The sequence below is a fragment of the Carassius auratus genome, chromosome 30 (assembly GCF_003368295.1).
Source record: "Carassius auratus strain Wakin chromosome 30, ASM336829v1, whole genome shotgun sequence".
Taxonomy (NCBI): domain Eukaryota; kingdom Metazoa; phylum Chordata; class Actinopteri; order Cypriniformes; family Cyprinidae; genus Carassius; species Carassius auratus.
In genome coordinates, this window is record NC_039272.1 from 19,927,069 (window position 1) to 19,946,827 (window position 19,759).

Here is a 19,759-nt window from a genome sequence, read left to right on the forward strand (position 1 = left end):
ATGAAAGTAGTTGTATTTTTAGGTTACGCAAAACTTGTCTGTAAAGATTCTTAATTAATATTGAGTTAATATTTGCCCCCCACCCCCAAGGAAGTTTGCTAAGCCCCCCTAATGGGCACAAGATGTTCTTGAGCACTAATCTAAGAGGCCAGTGGGCTTTGTGCAGAATAATACAATTTAAAAACCATTCCTAAAGCATCCAAAATGTTGAGTTCTTGACATTTTTCAAGAACAATTACACAAAATGAATCCAAAACCCTGTTCCTCCTTAGTGCTATAAAAGTATATTTTTATATGGGATCATCTTATATCATAGGTGCAAAAGTATGTATTGACAGGGACATCATGTGGCATTATTTTTTGTACTTTGGAATGTATAAAAATAGTTGAGGTGACTATCATTAAATTCACGGGAATGTAAGGATTTTGCTTTCAAACTATTGAAATCTTACATTTGAGGTATAGAACCTGGGGTTAAGTGCCTTGCACAAGGAAGGATTTTGATAAGTCACACATATATTATTTTTGTTCATTTTTATCTGTAACCAAGTTAAAGGAGCTCTGAAATAAAGCAACTGCCAATAACTAATTCTTGGCGACAAATGCAAAGCATTCATAGTTGACAATTACAGGAATAGCCCATTCCATCCCTTCTAATAGGACCGTTTTAGTATGTCAACTGTTTTAAGATTAAGGTTATTGACACATAAGAATATTATGATTAAGTAACTGTTGAACTGTTTGTCAAAACTATATTTGAAACTAAGTTTTGTTGGTTGTGTTTGTCTCTGTGTGTGTGTGTGTCTGTTTGTGCATTTTTAATTTTTCCAACAAAAAAAAAAAGAGTTTTGAAAAATGGGGACATGGGTTATGTCCTCAAAAGTCACCCTCTCCTTGTAATACCTGTGTCATACCCATGTCCTTATACAGAGTTGTGTCCTGATATGTGACAAAAACATACCCACACACACACACACACACACACACACACATATATATATATATATATATACACACACACACACAGTTGTATGTGTGTGTTTCTGTTTATTTAGGGAGGGTGTCTCTTTTTCCTCAGGAAAATGCATCATCATCTGGTAGCAAACTGAATGGCTGCCTCCGACATTCCAATACAAGGCCCCAAAATCTTTGAGACAGACACACACACTCTTACTGATAGGCTCTCTGTCACTCTCACAGACACTGGAATGGATTTGCCCTGAGCTGACTGCCCACTGCAGCGTAAGGTAAGCGATGCATATGTCCTTGTGCTTAAATGTTTGGGTTATTATCAATACATATATTAAGATTTTTATTATTCGTTGTATAATCAATCAAATTAAGTTTTACAGTTTTCTTTCTAAATCGAGATGATAAATTAGTCACAAAATTGTTTCAGATTAAGATTTATATATGTACTTCAACATGATATCAAAATTAAAACTAATGAAATTAAAAAGGAGAAAAAGTAAAAGTCACTATACTAAGTATGTAAGAACATATTTTGACAGAACAGTAAATGAAAAAAAAAATGCATCACATGAGTCTAAAACTCTTAAGGACAATTTTAATTAGTTATTCACATACACTGTACTGTTGTTCCCTGATCTGATCTCAAATACGATATGAATTATGTGAAAAATATTTAAGTCTATTATTTTTTATTAATTTAATAATTATAGGTACTGATGATCCTGAGTTTAATTAATCAGTTAAGTATGTAAATGTTAATTTATAACAAAATGGACTCCAAATGCCTCATCTAGTGCTTGGCAAACTAAACAACTCAGGTATTTTGTAGACTATAGCTTTTACAAAAAAAACAATAATCCAATGTCCTGCAGACTACTCTGTGTCAGATTCTATTCTCAGATGTGTAACAACTGTCCAATATATTTCTGAAGGGTCATCAGAAGTCCAAGTTATTGTTGTTGATGCTATTGAAATTCATCTATAACTACTGTAGGGATCATCACTTTACATTATTCAGTTTGCTTGCTTGTTAGTTTGTTTTTAACTTGTTAATTTTACTGATTAATTGTTCATCTGATATTTATCTGATGCTGACTGAAATCTTTTGTCAAGCAAAAAAAATGTTCTTGCTAAAACTCAGCAATTCATTGTGCTTCATTTCCTTTATATAGATAATTAAGTGCTGGCCCAGACTATTAGATTATGTTGCAGTCCTGTTTCTTCACTTTTTTTTTTGTCTCGTTCCAGCCAAAAATCTGAAAATTCTTAAATCAAGAAGGGTTTTCTTTAAAAGAAAAAAATACTGTCTTGTCTTCTGAAAAAAAAAAACAAGTCAAATTTAATTGAGTTTTGCCTGAAACAAGCAAAATAATTTGCCAATGGGGTAAGATAAATAATCGTTTTCTGTTTGAAAAAAAATGATTTAGCTTGCCCTGATGGCAGATTATTTTGTTTGTTCTAAGCAAAAGCTCACTTAATTTGGACTTTTTTTTCTGAAAACGACAATCATTTTTACTCCTCTAGAAAAAAATTTTTTGGCTGGAAAAAGACATTTTTTGCAGTGCACTTTTTTTCATTTGTTAATGTTTGTTTAATTCTTGTCTGTCTCTAAACACATACATATTATTAGAGAAATACACATATTGTTCCTTTCTAAACATGAACAAGTGATGTTTTCCCATCTTGTACCGTGAATTATGTAAGAACAAAAATATTTGCAGAAGGTCCACCTGGAATTCAGACAATAAATAAGCAAATAGGTCATTTTGATTTAGGTGAAAGATGCAAGTATTCATTCAGCTGACGCACATGCCTTGCTGAAGAGTACAATGGTGATGCTTGTGATTGATGAAACTAAAGAGTTTGAACCTAGAACCTTTTGGTTCCCAGCCCAGGTCTTTAACCACCACAACGGGAACTCTGCTCAGAAATAATGCAAAGCAGGGATGCTGAAATACAATCACAGGGGTCACTGTGTGCAACACAACAGCACCTTCCTCCCTCTCCCTTCCTCCCTCGCTCTCTCTCTTCTTTCTCTTCGCCTCTTTATCTTAAAATATATATTTCAGGAGTCTTTGTTCAAATTGTACAAGGAATGCTCCTAACGTTGACCTGTTGATAGATTTACTACTAAAGTACTGACCTTTTTAACATGTAGTTGGCAGATTTTGTAGAATTTGTTGTTGAATACTTTATTAATCCCTGAGAGACTTTGCAGAAAGTGAATTTGTGTGGTGGTGTTTGTGTTTGAGTAAGGAGTGTGTATGTTCTGAGAAACTGAGGACAGGAAACTATCTGGATGGAAGCTTCCATTATAGGAGCTTAAAAACTGCTAATGTCCTTAAAGAACATAAACATACATATGCTGTTAATGCACTCAGCTCAGCAGAATACTGAACAATGAGGAAATGCAACAAGGCAAAGTAATTTAAGAAAGAACAGAGTTTAGCTCTGGTTACCTTTAAGCAGGACACAAAGGCTTATTGGCATGATACAATATACAAGAAATTCTTGTTAAAATTAATTTAACAAGTAAATGTAATAAAAATTAATAGTAATTTCTATATTTATAATCAATAAAATATATATTTTCAAATGTAATATAATTAGCATAAGTAACTGATGTGACACAAACTGTTTGAAAAAACCTGTAATATGACATCTACAGGATACATAATAGAAATTCAATGTTCTGTCAATAAACTCTGGGATTGTGCAGTCCAATAGGTGTAGCTCAATTGGATATAATGACATTATCACATGGTTCAGATGATTGGTTCTTTTTGTATCAGAAGCCAATGAGCTCGCTGCTTAACATTCAAATACTTGGCTCTTGCTTACTGTAACAGTTGCAGCACCCTTCAGAAATCCTTCACCTTCCCCAGCTCCACCTGTATAGATCTGCTTTGGGATTCATGTACCGTTCACCTTCCACAGCTCCACCTGTATAGATCTGCTACGGGATTCATGTACCGTTCACCTTCCCCAGCTCCACCTGTATAGATCTGCTACAGGGTGATTCATATACCGTATTTTCCCGACTATAAGTCGCACTTTTTTCATAATTTGGCTGGTCCTGCGATTTATTGTCAGGTGCGACTTATTTATCAAAATTAATTTGACATGAACCAAGAGAAATGAACCAAGAGAAAACATTACAGACTACAGCCATGAGAGGGCGCTCTATGCTGCTCAAAAGTGCTCCTGTAGCCGACCACTGAAAACATAGAGCGCCTTCTCGCAGCTGTAGACTGTAATGTTTTCTCTTTGTTCTTAGTTCTAAATAAATGCGACTTATAGTCCAGTGCGACTTATATATGTTTTTTTCCACGTCATGACATATTTTTGGACTGATGCGACTTATACTTAGGTGCAACTTATAGTCCGAAAAATACGATACCCTTCACCTTCCCCAGCTCCACCTGTATACTGTTGATCTGATATGTGGTAATTGATTTATGCTATGGGGATTAGTCCATATATCATGTGAGCTGCAGCATTAATTCTGACATGCTCACAACCAATGTTTTTCAATTACATGAGATCAGATTTTACAGAGACCTATGTTACAACGTCCGTTTTGTCTTCTAGTTAATCAGTGACAGGATGCCCATCCTCAAAAGGCTGCCCAGGAGGATCAAAAGTAACCACAGCAATGGTGATCTCCAAAAGAGTAATTTCACTAATGGTGAACTCGTCCTAAAGAGTAACCACAGCAACGGGGAACTCATTCTACCACCATCCGATCTGAATCCATTTGAGGGGGCGTGGGCAAGCATGGGGTGGAATAATGAAGAAGGTGGGGTCTGGGAGAATGGACAAGACTACCAGAGATCATCTCAGGTGAGCGAAGCACTGGAGAATGAGGCAAACGCAGAACAGCATGGAGGGTCAAAGGTCACTGAGGGATCGAAAGAAAAGAGAGGAACTCTGGAACGATTCTGTGGCTCGTCACCACTGAAGACCCTTGGCAAATTAGGCAAAGGCCTGCGTATGACCGGAAGAAACATGTGGGGCACCACTCCATCATTACGGAGTGCCACTCTCCCAGCAACACCCGCCTCAGGAAAGAAAAAAACGAACTATCGACGAGCCTCAGAGGAGATCATGACTTTACTGAGGTGAGAATGGTAATATGCATATTATTTAGAAGTGGATCTCAGTAGTTATGCTTCCAAATTGTTTCCCACACTAAATTAAAACATTGTTTTTATTATTTTATTTTATTGTATTAATGATACTATAGTGAGGAATGTCTCATTTATATGAAATTATGTAGCATTTTTTTTCAGACCATAACTGAAACCAACCAGTTGAGAATCAGTGTGGCAGAGATCATTATTTCTGCAGTTGTTGTGAAGGTATTCGAAAGGACATTTTTTAAAATGCATCTTCTCTCCTCAGGTTGGCCGGCCGTCGCAAGGAGAGTGACCGTAGAGATAGTCTACCTACAGGTGATCTGTCCACTGAAAATGAAGAAGACAGTCGCAGACGTCCCTCATTCCTACGAATAGTCAGTCTGAGCAAACTCAGAGGGGACTCGCTAACAAACCGCAGTTCACAGGAAGACGACGAAGAGTCAGTAGAAGAAGAACCACCAGTCAAACGCAGGGAGCCACTATCAGGTACAACCACATTTTTGCTTTTGTTATGTCTGTACTTGTTTGTATTTTTTATGGCATGTAGAAAGTGTAACTGTTCACAGTCAGGGGTCTCCATATCTGACCCATAACACCTAGCTCTTAATGAGCAGTATCAGGATCCAAAAGTCCCTGTGAGTCACTGGCAATCAAGAAAAACTTTTACAGAGTCAGGAAATGATACACTTTCTTTGTGCAGCAGATCCTACCTGATAACCATGTCATTGTACAGCCTGTTCCAAAGACAACAAAACATCAAGTGATTAAACACATGGCTGTAAATGATAAGTAACACTACTCAACCTCTCGCTTTCTCTCACAGTGCTGGAGATCTTACAGTTAGTTAATCAGAGAGACCTACTGCTTGCCGACACGCACATCCAAGAGCTTGAGAGGGAGTGTGAACTTGACCCCTCCCTCTTGACACAAACCACACCCACTTCAACCACACCCAGTAACATACCTCCTCCTACACTCATGTCATCTCCCTGGCTCCCCCTGTTGGCTGGTTCAGGCAGTAAGGATTCAGGCCCAAGCATGTGGGACGCTGGGCTGCGCAAAGTGAAAGATGTTGAGCTGCTTTACGAGGCTCTTCAGACAGAGATGTGGGATGTGGTGAGGGAGTCGCTACGTCAACCCTGCAGCGGGCCTCAGCTTGGCCTAGTGGTGCTGGTCATTCAACAGGAAGAACAGGCTGACAAGGTTTGGGCCCTGCGGCAAGAGGCCCAGTCCAATGTCCAGACTGGTAACCAATCTGAAGACCATTGCCGGCCTTCCAAGCGTCCCAGGAGACTGCGTCAAAGGTGGGTGGAGGCTGTGGGAGAGGCAGCTGACTGGTGTCTTCCACAACCAGGGGGCATCGCCGCAGGGCAGATGGGCATGTATTTGGAGCGACTGAGGGGAAGACTGGTGGAGGATATGGATGCGGCACGTCGAAATGTGGTGGCGGTTTATCCCGAGGAGTTTGGTGTGTTTCAGGTCTACATGCAGAGTTACCACAGGGCTGTTGCTAAACGACTGAAGACCATCACTAGTGGACCCATTCAGATCACAGACACATACTCACTGCTGGACTGGATCTACAATATTTACAACAGGTATTTTTTGCACATGTACACATACACGTTGAGGTGTGTTTTCTAGTTTTACACACACCTTTCCTGCAGTCACATTCCACTTGGTTTAATGACCCAGTGGAAGAATGAGCTCAGGTCTATTAATATCAGATGCATTGTTTATTAGAATGCTCAACAACGGTACTGAATACCTGGGAGAATTACTGTGCACAGCCACAACACCGGTCAGTCTTGTATACTAAAAGTAGCCACACTACTAAGTTTTCCTGTATTTTTCAGTAGCTTGATAGCACTTAAATGAAAATTGAATGCATGATTTGAAAATAGAACAAGTAGACAAAAATACTGCTGTACATAACTTTTTTTTTAAAGTAATGTCTCAGCTAAGGGAATAATCAAATGGACACACCTACATATATGGTCATCTCTCTTTATCTCATTTGTGACATTGAAGAGATGGATTCATTCTAACATAAGAGTTGAAAGCATAAAGAGCTAAATATTAAAAAAAAATATATATATAAATTTTTTTTGGTAAGTTAATATTACTAAATTAAAGAGATATTTTCCTGTATTTTAGTAATGGAATATAACACTTTTATTTTGGCACTGCTTGAAAAAATAAAGGTCAGCGTGTGCAGTTAAGAAGAGTTTCTGGAAATTAACAAAAAAAAATGTAAAGAAGAGCTTGTCACAGTGTTCTTTAATTTTATGTGGAAATAAGCCCCTTGACTATTAGACTAATGAATCAGCTAATCATGTATGGCCCTCAGTTTTTGACTCAGTTATGTAAAATAGGAAGCTGTTGTTGTATTTGGCTGTTCTAGTTTGAGACCCTCTTAAAAATAACATTTATTTATTAGCATTTATGGTTCCACAAAGAACCTTGAACATCCCTGAAACCTTTCCATGGCACACAAGGTGGGAAAAAATTTCCTTACATTATTAAAATGTTCTTCAGACTAAGGATTTTTTTTTCCTTTTTGGGACCTTTATTTTTAAGAGTAGACATCACCCTAATTAAGATTGTTCATTCATTCAAACCCCATGTTGTTTTGGTGCCAGCAAACATACAACTCTGATTCAATTAAATATTATATCATTAGACTGTTAAATTTTATTTATTGATTTGTACAGTTGTGGCCTAATGGTTTGAGAGTCATAAGGATTTATAACCAGAAGGTTGTGGGTTTGAGTCCCAGTACCGGCAGGAATTGTTGGTGGATTGTAATTAGGTTGTTAATTTCCCAACACTGAACAACATAAATACACAAAAGAACTTGGACATGCTGGACACTTATGGACACACAAACATGCACTAGTTCTGATGGTTAGTGTCCCATAGGGACGTCCTGGCTACAGTTGGAGCAATGGGCACTATAGTGTGTGAAGCTCTTGAACCTCTACTGCCTGAAGATGTCATAGACCGGCTGGAACAGGACTGCGTCGAAACCGTTTGGGTAACACTTTTAGAGAAATTTTTAGTCAAATTATGCATCAATAATTAATCTCTGGAAACAACATAATATCCAATGTGTTAAAATAATATCCATTATGTGTGTATGCAGGACAAGATGACTACGGAGCTCTCGCAAGTTTTGAATGATGAAGAAAAGCGATGGGCTCAGACGCTGCACATTGAAGAGTACCAGTCTGGCCTCGCCGGTTCTGTTATACAGGTAAAACCATCAATCCCACACATGGACAGTCATTACTGTATGCATGCCTTCCACTTTGTATATTTGGCAATGAACGTTGGTGTTGGTGTATTTATAAGGTCTTTTAATATCCGTGTGTCTTATTCTGTTTCAGAGGCTGAAGGTAGATTTGGACAGATCGACAGCTGTCAGTCAGCCACTAGGTGCTCGTGTTGCTCGCTGTACCTTGAATGGACTTGCAGATTTCCTGCACAGGTGAGATGGGGACATTATAATGCTGAGGATGACAAAAGCCAGAGCAAAAATATTTATGCACTCATATCATTTATCTAATGATATTTACTTTATAAAGATCATGTTCACAACTATGGCTGGCCACTTTTTGATATTGTGTTGTCCCTACATTATATTCAAAGAATCTGCCTTTTGAATAGGGAAGTCTAAAATTATGAAATTTGTTTGTCTGTGTGGTATTTAGTTTCCAGAGAAAGGTTGAGGTGTTCCATGACACACAGTCAGAGTTCGGGGATCATGGGGATGGTTATGTCTCCAGGACCATTGCTCTGGTCAACTGTGTTCCACCTTTCAGGTTTTACATCTCATTCACTGTATCTATCTATTCCATCTTCTCCCAGCCTGGCTGTTTTTAAGGACTGATAAAAATGTGTAAACGTCTTTAGAACTGTATATTTTTCATATTAATGTTTTGGAGATTGGAGGTCCTTGACTAAAAATGCAGGTACCTTGCTAGAAAACACTGGGTTAATTATTATATAAAAAAACACTATCAGAAAAAAAAAGCTACCAGTAATTTACTGCAAAAACATTATCTGTTAAGTTCTATTACAGACATTTCCTTCAACCCTTAATGTGTAATTCAAAACAATGTTCACGAAAGACTTCCAAGGATAATATAAATAATCTAAAAATAATATTTTAAATGAAATGGGACAAAAAAAAAGAAGAAGTTGATTTAACACTGGAGGCTTTAAATCCTGTGTTCAACTCTACAGGAATTTTGTGGAGCGCTGTCATCTGTGTGATGCCCTTGGCAGTGAGGATGTCTCCCAGCGAGCTCAATCATCTCTGGAGCGAATTGTTAACCAGTCAGTGCAAGTTCTCTCGGACATACTGTTTGAAAACATCAGGGTGAGACCCTTGCACATGATGTTTTCACATCTGGCCCCGATTTTTCAATTCAAGTTTATCTGTATAGCATTTTTCATGATACAAATTGTTGCAAAGCAGCTTTACAGAAAATGTAGTTTCTACAATATATTTAGTAGTAGCTTTTCAGTGGTGACTATGTCTGTTAATGTACATATAGTAGAAATAGAAAAATCAATTAAAGACGTTATGAAACATGTCTGACTTAAAGCATTCACTGATGATTTTCTGACATGATTCCAGCCATTCTTTGATAAGCTGGTGAAGAGGAAGTGGCTGGAAAACACTGAGGCCTATGAGAGCATTGAGATGACTATTAAACAGCACTTTAAAAAGTTCCGCAGAATGGACTGCCCTCCATATCAGGTACGATTTAGAGCACACATGCAATCTCACACACTCACGGTTTGGTTGAGTGATTAATCGATCATCCGATTGACAACAGGCACTGGTGAATGAGGTGCACAGGCGGGTCCTGGTTGAATATGTTCGTGCCATCATGAGGGGACGGGTCATCTGTACATCACTCAAAATGAGGAAGAGAGTGGCATTCCGTCTGCAGGATGAGGCCAAACAGCTGAAGGCGCTTTTTAAAGATCTGGTCAGTGACACTAAGTTTGATAAAGATTATGCCATACACTATCTTAAATGATATCCAAATATGATAATCCCCTTGAGAGGGACCTTTAGGTACTGTACTGTTAGGTAAAGAAATCAGCTTTTTCTGTCAATAGAAAAAAATAAATGATTTGCAACAAGCCATTACAAATCAAATTGAAACTTTATTTTATTATTATTTTTTTATTTTTCTTTCCTAAGGAATCAACTTCCTCTTGGTTGGACAGTGTGATTGTTCACCTTGCTGACATCATAGTTTTGGAGGACACTCCCTCTATTCAGATGGAAGTCGGGGTTTTGGTGAAGGAATTTCCAGATATACGGTAAGACCACCAAGGAGAATGAATCAAAACCACTTGCAGAGGTTTGTCACAACTATAAGGGTTCCAAAACCAGCAGGAATACACAGAAATGGCAAGTGTATGGTTTGGGTTCTAACATACCCTCTGATCAGCTCCAGTCCGGGTTTATCATGTCCTCTGAAATTATGAAAACATTCATGGAGTGAGAGAAAACAAAGATACTCTGACCCACATCTCACTCCAGACAAATCCACTAACTGCTCGACTTCCATTCTGTACCACATGCTCTGTATAATACTTCACACACAATGATGGAAAGCTGTGGAATGTGAAAAAACGCAACATGTAGAGACGAGGCGTAGAAGTTGAACAACATCTACTAGCATTTTTAACACACTGTGTTCCGCGAAATTCTGCAAAAGATATGAGCAAAACTTTTTCAAAGAAAAGTGATGGTGGAATTCAAAAATGCATTCTATATGAGTGGCCCTTTAGCAACTAGACCAATAAACTTTAAAGACCGGAACCATGTGTTTTTTTAAAAACCGCTATAAAACAGAAGCCAAATATAGAACAGGATGTAGATTTTATATAGCATAGAACTGTAAAGGAAATGTTTTATTAGCTTTATTACATAACTCGGTATATTAATATGTAACTTTGTCCATTTACATAACTATTACATTAATACAGTTTTGCTGAACACTTCAGACATACGGAAGGGTAGAGTCTGAACTCTGTCATCTTAGTGCTTTCATTCATGAAAAATCTGACATGTTTCCCTCTCATTTCCTTGAGGACTATTTTTCACAACACCTCTCTGTTTCCTGAGGTCATTTTAAGAATGTCTGACTGAAAATAGTTACCGTGGTGCTCCATCTCAGTGCCAACTTTCCTTTATGTGGACGGGAGGGAACAGCAGACAGTAAACAGGGGAATGGATGAGATGTGACCCCACTTTAGTCCAGTGTTTTTGTTTGAATGAAGGTGTGTGTGTGTGTGTGTGTGTGTGTGTGTGCAGTCAGTCACTGGCTGGCAGTGCTCCTGCTTGCTGACGCACTACCCTCCTCAGCAGACAGGAAGTGGCTGTGGAGTACTTCCTGTTCCTGCCAGGTCACAGGAGACTGACTGGTGCCACACTCCAATCGAATACAAACACACACACCAACTAGAGATCAAAAGCCAAAAAGTGGAGGCTACTTAACTTCTCTTTGTGCTTAGCTGTGGTGCTTCCTGTTTTCAACTATCTATCTTTGTGAAAGTCTGTCAAAGACTCACACTATCACATCTATAGGCAGGACATGCCATCCTCTCAGTATAGGGCGCTGACTCTGAGTTTGCTTTTTGAGCCGTGAGTGCTGTCAAGGGATCATTACAAAGAAACACATTTGGCTTAAATTTCTCACGTGACTTTTCTCTGAATCAATGCCAGACTGCTCTTTTAGAAATATTACAGGATTTGTTGTTTGTTTTGATCTCAATTTTTCTCTTTGTCCCTTGATCTAAATAATGGCTTGAAAGGAAACTGATCGAACTTTGGTTTAAATGATTCTTTAAAAAAAGCGTCATCAGAACAAATTTATGAATGTAACTGACAAGACAATATGATCAAGTCAAACTGATCTTTTTTGATGCATGATATATCTGTACCATATTTATCAGACAATATTAGAGTTTTTGTAATGTATTGCAAAATTTGGATATTGGATATTTTTTCGTGCTGTTCATTTCATATACATATTTGACCCTCGCTCTCTCTTTTCACCTCCTCACAGGAGGAAACACATCTCTGCGATGTTGAATGTCCGTGGGATGGTGCATCAGACAGATCGTCAGGAGATTTTAGCTGTTGTCCGTGACTTGGAGAACAGCGACAGCTCCATCAATCTGCCCCGAGATCGTGCCCTCTTCTCTGAAATCGCAGTGGCCAAAGACATGTCCTGTCTGGGGTTGGTTCTGATCCGTTTCGGTCTGACTGTGTCATCGTGGGTCGCCAGTGCCCGGCCGCACCGTCACCGCAGCAGGAGTCGAAATGAGAAACATGTGGACGACAGACCACATTCAAGCCATGCAAAGTCCTTTACTGAACCTTAAAAATAAAGAAGTGCAGCATAACTACAACACATAGCATCCTGATATTTAAAAAAGACACAATAAACGATTAATACACAGCATCACTTTGTATTACATAATAAACTCAGTATTATATTTAGCAAAAAATGGCATAAAAAGTGCCCTGAGTCAGTTCATCCAGACTAGATAAATGTGGTCAGATCCCAGTCAAAAAGCAGGATAACATGAGGTTATGACAGCAAAAGTAAAATCACAACAATACTTGTCCTTCAGAGCACAGCTGGAGCGGAATAAGTCGGTGAACACTTCAAAGGATGGGAAATGATCTATAATTCTCCCTCGCTTTATACAGGCTGTTAGTGGACTGCTGTATACTGACTAGCTGGACCTCTGTCGTGTGAACAGCCACATGATTTGAAAGGAGCGGCAGGAAACTCATCACTGTAGAGTGGGCACATGCTGAAATTTTCATTAGTGCAGGCTGTGTTCAGAACACTGCTTTAGCTTAACATGAAACCACACACAGAGCAGATGCATGTACATGATGTCAAACACCAGGTACAGTTCTACAGTGCATAAACAGCTACATTTCAGATTTTGAGAGTGCAACATTTAAAGAATGTGAATGTTAATTCCTCCGATTTAGTTCTTTTTTTTTGTACTAAAGTTTAGGATTCTGTACATCTCATTTCTTTTCACGTCTCATCACTGTTCAAATCTGAGTTGAGATCTGAAATCTGTCATGAATTAAATGCTTGTGTGATTTTGTTTCAGGTAAATAAGAAATAAAGCCCCATTGACTGGGAAACTAATTATATTGTAATAAAATTGCTATTGTTCTCTTTAAGACTTTTCTTTGGTTTTTGTTCTCAGAAGTGTGGGTCAGTAAGCTTTTCTAAATGCTTTTGATGTCTTTATTTCCCACCAAGGCTGCATTTATTTGATCCAAAATGAAATAATACAGTTTTTCAATTGAAATATTTTTTTAAATATAATTTATATTTCCTTGTTATTAATACTACTGACCCCAAACTGGAGTGCTAATATCTTTTTCACTCTTTGCCATTTACATGATAAATGTTCTATGAGTAAGTGCGGTTAATTCTAGATTTTCAGTGACAGTTAGGTTCCTCTCAGGTTTCACTGAGCTGTGTGCAGTTTGGGTTTGGCTTGAGCTGCGGTTGAGCTCTCCTGTCCGTCACCTTAGGGATGTTTTGGGTAACTGGTCTATTCCTGTTGTTCTGAGAGGTGCCAAACGAGTCCTCTTATCAGAGCCAAGTATACACACCACCACAGGCGGCCACTTCCTTTCCAACACAACAACCCTGTTTTATCCCAAACAAACTATATTCGGAGAAGGACGCACACACTTGTACAAAAGACACATGTGAATAAGGTAAGTGAAGTCTGCTGGATTTTCTCGAATGCCACTGATGTAGTTCAGCACAAAACATCACAGATTTGATCATTATTTACATATCATTGACTTTCTTCTTTTCAGTGCATCCCGAAAATGTATTTATGTATGTTTATATAGTAAAAGTCAGTGTAGTCCAGTGTTGTTTTGTTGTTCTGTTGACTTTCATTGTGCGAAAAAAAAAAAAGTTGAAACAAGGAAACAACATGAGGGTAGATAAAGGTCATTCCACAAAATTGGTTCCTTTTGAACGTTGAAAATAAAAAAATAAGTAAAAAAAAAAAAATGTAAAAACCCATGAAATTAAGTCACATTAAAATGACAAGAAATTGCACTGTGCCATCTCAGACTATGTAATTTATTATTTTATGACTATTTTTCTACCTCATGTTTTGGTATTTTTGTCAACCCTGTTACTGACATGTTACCAAAGTGTTAGGCTATAGTTTAATTAGAACTAACTATGTTTCCACATACATGAGCAACATTTTAGTCCCTCTTTTCTCCAGGATTGTTTCATAGTTTAGATTTTCTTTTTTTCTTTTTATATTTGTCATTCATATGACCAAGAACATCATAATTTTGGAGAAATTCATGTCAATTAAGAATATATATATCTTTTTTTTACAAGAGATATATTTAAAAAAGGATTTGTCCAAAATAAAATATAGTTCAAGTTACAACAAGGGAAAAACCTGGAAAGCTGTATCAAATATAATTTTTTACAGTTTTTATGAAATTGACGACAGTAACAGGATTGACGTCATAGTCACAGGACTGATTAGAGTAACAAGGATGATAGGACACACATTTTTCAGCACACTGCACATATGCGTTTACATTATGCTGTACAGTTTTACCATTTTAAATTGCATTATATTGTTTTGCACCTGGCATAGTTGTATGACAATAGCAGTTCAGTTCATCATTAATTTATTAGCGCATTACATTTCTAGACGAGCTAATGTTTTAAGGTTGTTGTAATTAAATAATGCGTCCATCTGATTCTGATTCTGTTTGTCTGTGTTCCCTCACAGAACTTCAAATATACTGATCTGGTTCAATTATTAGGCAAGGAAGATGATCAGATCTTGGTCTTTCTGTGGTCATCTGAAACCAGACCAAAATCTTGACTTTCTTGAACATTCTCTTATTTGTAATTTAATTTACATGATGCATTATTGACAGTGAGTTAGGGGAAAACAGAGTTTTATTGAGACTGATTATACTATCCCGGTAAAAGTTTACCAATAACAATAATACAGATTAAAATGTAACTCATGCTCATATGCCACTGAATAATAGAGGCATTAGCTCAACAATACAGCCAGGGTGACCTTTAAACATGTTTGCATTTTTCACAGACAATCTTTAAAAACAGGGTGACACCTAATCTATGTCATCCCTGTTACCCAAATGTCAAAACCTGTTACCCTGAAAAAAGTAACAGGGCCGAACAGGTTTCATGATTTGACTATTGATAATTCCTAGCTAATAGTCAAGTTCACAAAAGCACATATTGTACATTTTGAAAGGATTTTACTTGTAGATATTGATCATATTAAATGTAAGAAAAAATTGTTTAAATTCACATTTTAAAAATGGTAAGAGTATTGACTATGCCTGATGGCCACCCTCAGTCAAGCTTCATAAATAATCACACAAAAAAAAATATATAGAGAGGAGTGAGGGAAATATACTTGTGTTTGAAGTGTTGGAATCCTCATTGAGAGATGATATAGCCTCCTAGAAATGATGTCACTTGAATGTACTTTATTTTACAAAGGTTTTTAGATGAGGGTAACAGGGCTGACATGAAATCAGGGGACACCAATAAAATTATTTCTATTTTATACAAAAAATGCATACTTATGCCAAAAACATTGCTTAACAATGAAACTGTATTTAGAACAATATGCAAATGTGATTTTTAAAAAATATAATTTTCCCTTGATTTTGAAAATGATCCATCTTGGATGGCCTAAGGGTGAGTACATTTTCAATTTTGGGTGAACTATTGCTTTATTGATGATTTCAGTAAACTACATTATTTTGGAGGCATTTAATAAAAAAAAAAAAATAGACAACATGAAAAATATTTCCCTGTATTCAATGTAAATATCAAATTGTAGTGGTCTATCTAGTCTATCCAGCATCTAATTTTTGTCGTGTGATGTTGATTAAACTAAAGAAACCTTTCGTCCCTGAAGTGATAAGTCCCGCCCTCTGTAATGGACACCTGCTATTGGCTCCAGGCTCCAGCTGACAACAACTTAATTACTTCATCAGACATTCTAATCAGTGGCAACGGAATATAGGAATATTACAATGGATTTCCCAGAAGCAGCTTTCCTTTCATTACAGATGGCTGTAGGAACTGTCAGTACCTAACCGTGTGTTTGTTTTGGGAGTGCTGCTCACCTTTAGGCTTGGTCATGAACTCTCCTTCCCTTCTGCCCAACGGTACACACACATATTTTTTTTAGCTGTTTGTTTGAGTGTTTTGGAAAATGATTTGTATCAGAGCCCTATAGACATATGTGATGTAGACACACATGAACACCCAAACAAGCTTGTTGAATAACATGACATGACATAACAACCAACTACACATGTGTGCTCGTGCACACACACACACACACACACACACAAACATACACTCATGCATTCCTCTCTCCTGAGGATAAAAAGTCAGTCAGTTATTCACCTCTGTGCCACCACTTATGGTGAACAATGGAGGTGTGTATTTAAGCAAACAGGACATCCTTATTTATCAGAAAAAAACATCACTTGCACACACACATACACGTTGTGTGTTATGTACAGTGTACTGTGTTACTGCTTTACAAAGTGTTTAAAAAAATAATATGCAATATAAATATGCATTTAAAGACCAATATTATCCAAAGATCATATAGTCCTCCTCAATAGTGACATTAAAACACATTTTAGGCTAAATATTAAGAAATATGCATTGTGCACAAATACTCCAAGTAAAGTTTAATTATATTTTTTTTATATCAGTGAGTCTCAAGTGATATGTCAATAAATATGTTAATAGTTTTGAACTGTATACAAATACATTTTAAATATATAACTTTTTTTCAGGGATGTAATGTTAAAAAAGATTTTTCAAAGTTGTAAATAAAACACAGATTATGTTTCACAAGAAAATATTATTTCAGTCTTTCTACTTCTAAATGTAATGCTTAATTAAGTGTGTTACCTGCTATTTCTTTGTAATTCTTACAAAAATGTACAAGCAGTTTCTGAGAGAGAAAGGGTGTTTCAAAATAAACATACACATTTGTTTAATTCTTCTGTGTTTTTTTTTTTGTTTGGAAACCATTTGAATCTGGTAATTTTTTCAGGGCTTCCTTTAATTCTGATTTAATGCTCATGAATGAGACACATCCTTTTATGAAACATTACATTTAAGAGACAGGAATATTAGTGACTAATACCAGCACATCTTCCTTGGGCGTAAAGCTGAAAAGAGCTCCAGAAATCCTGATAGTGATGTCAGAGACACCATAAACAGACGGTGAGGTGGCTGATGAGGCTCTTCCTTGGAATAAACACTGGTGACATCTGAATAACCATGGGAATACAGCACACAAATGGTTTATGTCTCTGAGTGCGCACAAAGTGCTTTATTTATGACAACACATCCCCAAAGTCAACCTGGCAGGCAACAGACTTATATACACACAGGATGTAAAACATGTATCTGAAATATGCCACATACTATTTTAATACAAACCAACTGTACAACAATGCACAAACACTATGGGTATAGGATGTCAGAGTGTATGACTTACAGCAAAACAACTTGAGAGCTCCAAGAAAAAGGAAAAAAAGGCTAGACGGTCCTATTAATAGGTATTCTATAGCTGCAGAAAGAAGCTGAGGGTGGGTGAGTGTGTTTGGTGGGTTTAACGGAGAACAGAAATTCCCACTGTTGAAATTTCTTAGAATAGACAAACAATTGAATAATCTCTCTCTTCCTTTTACGACTGAATACTCTTAATATTACATAACTGAGCAATAGATCATCTTAAATATATTGCCCTGAAGTCAGTTTCACATTAGTTTAAAGTCAACAGGAAGTTATAGAGGTCAATTTTGTGAGGAGAGCACAGTGCTCTTAAACTCTCACTGTACTTCTCACACACACGAGCACTGGTACAACTTCCCTTCTTTTCTCTCAGACTCAAGACAACATGCACTCTCTTATCTCCCCTTTCCTTTCTGTGCTCTGAACTTTGCCCCTTTTACACCTGTAGGCAGATGAATGTGTGTGTAGTGTTTGTCTTAGGCTGTCAATCTACAGGAAGTCGGACCGCGTCATCAGCACAACTCGAAAACATCTAAACCCACTGAACTCTTGCCAGAAGAGAGTGTACTGTTAAAGCTGACTGTATGTTAAAGTTACCTGAACTCTAGCAGACCATAGTATAATTTTTATAGAATCATACAATAATATGTCTGGAATAATGCAGTCATGCAATCATTACCGTCAAATGAGGTGCGATCAGGACCTTAGAACCAAATTGGGGGTTGACTGTACAGCCTATTAACTCCCTTTTTTAAATGGCTACTTACCAAATAAATAAAGTGAAATGAAATATTGATTTAAGTGGAATTTACTTGGTGTAACGAGAGCACAGCGTTATAGGACACAGGCTTCTCAGACGGGCAGTCAGTTATTTAATGTTGCCAAGCACAACAACTATCTGTATGTTTTAATGTTTTATGTTTGTTTTCATGTCAAATCATTGATTTTGATTCAGAGTTTTAACAAACTAGCAAATACATGAATTGAAATACAGAATGTATACTAGACGAGATTAAACAGAGATAATTTATCTGAAATATAAATGCTGTTATAGGAAGTTAAAGTCTAAAGCAGAGGTTAACAAACTATTTTGACCTGAAAGACCACAACAATATTTGTTTCCAGTTGTTTGATATTTACTGGAAAGGGTGAAGGATCAGTGTGTATGTAATATATTTGTAATATATTTGTAAAATATATGTAGTACAGTTTTACTACAGTTTCTACCCGTTATAATATCAATTACATTTATACTTACAGTACAGACCAAAAGTTTCAAAGAGTTTCCTTTATTTTCTTGACTATGAAAATTGTAGATTCACACTGAAGGCATCAAAACTATGAATTAACACATGTGGAATTATATATGGAATTATATACATAACAAAAAAGTGTGAAACAACTGAAAATATGTCATATTCTAGGTTCTTCAAAGTAGCCACCTTTTGCTTTGATTACTGCTTTGCACACTCTTGGCATTCTCTTGATGAGCTTCAGGAGGTAGTCACCTGAAATGGTCTTCCAACAGTCTTGAAGGAGTTCCCCGAGAGATGCTTAGCACTTGTTGGCCCTTTTGCCTTCTGTCTGCGGTCCAGCTCACCCCTAAACCATCTCGATTGGGTTCAGGTTCGGTGACTGTGGAGGCCAGGTCATCTGGCGCAGCACTCCATCACTCTCTTTCTTGGTCAAATAGCCCTTGATGCCTTCAGTGTGACTCTACAATTTTCATAGTCATGAAAATAAAGAAAACTCTTTGAATGAGAAGGTGTGTCCAATCTTTTGCTCTGTACTGTATATGTAAGTGTAAATTATTATACAAATGCCCACCGAGTCTAGAAATCACACTTTTAACTTATAAGGCTTCCTCGTGTATTCACAGGTTTCAAAATGTAGACATCCTGGTTCTTTAAAGACAAAAAACTAATATTTTATTAACTAAATATTTTGATTTGTAATTGTTTTGGTTAAATTCTAGATTTTTCTTATTCTAAATAATTA

General features: G+C 37.1%; 1 protein-coding gene across 1 annotated transcript; it reads left to right on the forward strand.

Annotated features, from left to right (window-relative positions):
- Positions 1-1,077: 1,077 nt before the first annotated feature.
- On the forward strand, positions 1,078-13,321 carry exoc3l2a (exocyst complex component 3-like 2a). Its single transcript, XM_026212005.1, has 13 exons — positions 1,078-1,247; positions 4,564-5,093; positions 5,377-5,597; positions 5,935-6,709; positions 8,034-8,148; positions 8,257-8,367; positions 8,501-8,601; positions 8,825-8,935; positions 9,360-9,495; positions 9,757-9,879; positions 9,959-10,114; positions 10,333-10,454; positions 12,209-13,321. The coding sequence occupies exons 2-13, from the start codon at positions 4,579-4,581 to the stop codon at positions 12,525-12,527; spliced, it is 2,805 nt and encodes a 934-aa protein (XP_026067790.1). The 5' UTR covers positions 1,078-1,247; positions 4,564-4,578; the 3' UTR covers positions 12,528-13,321.
- The last annotated feature ends 6,438 nt before the right edge of the window (positions 13,322-19,759 follow it).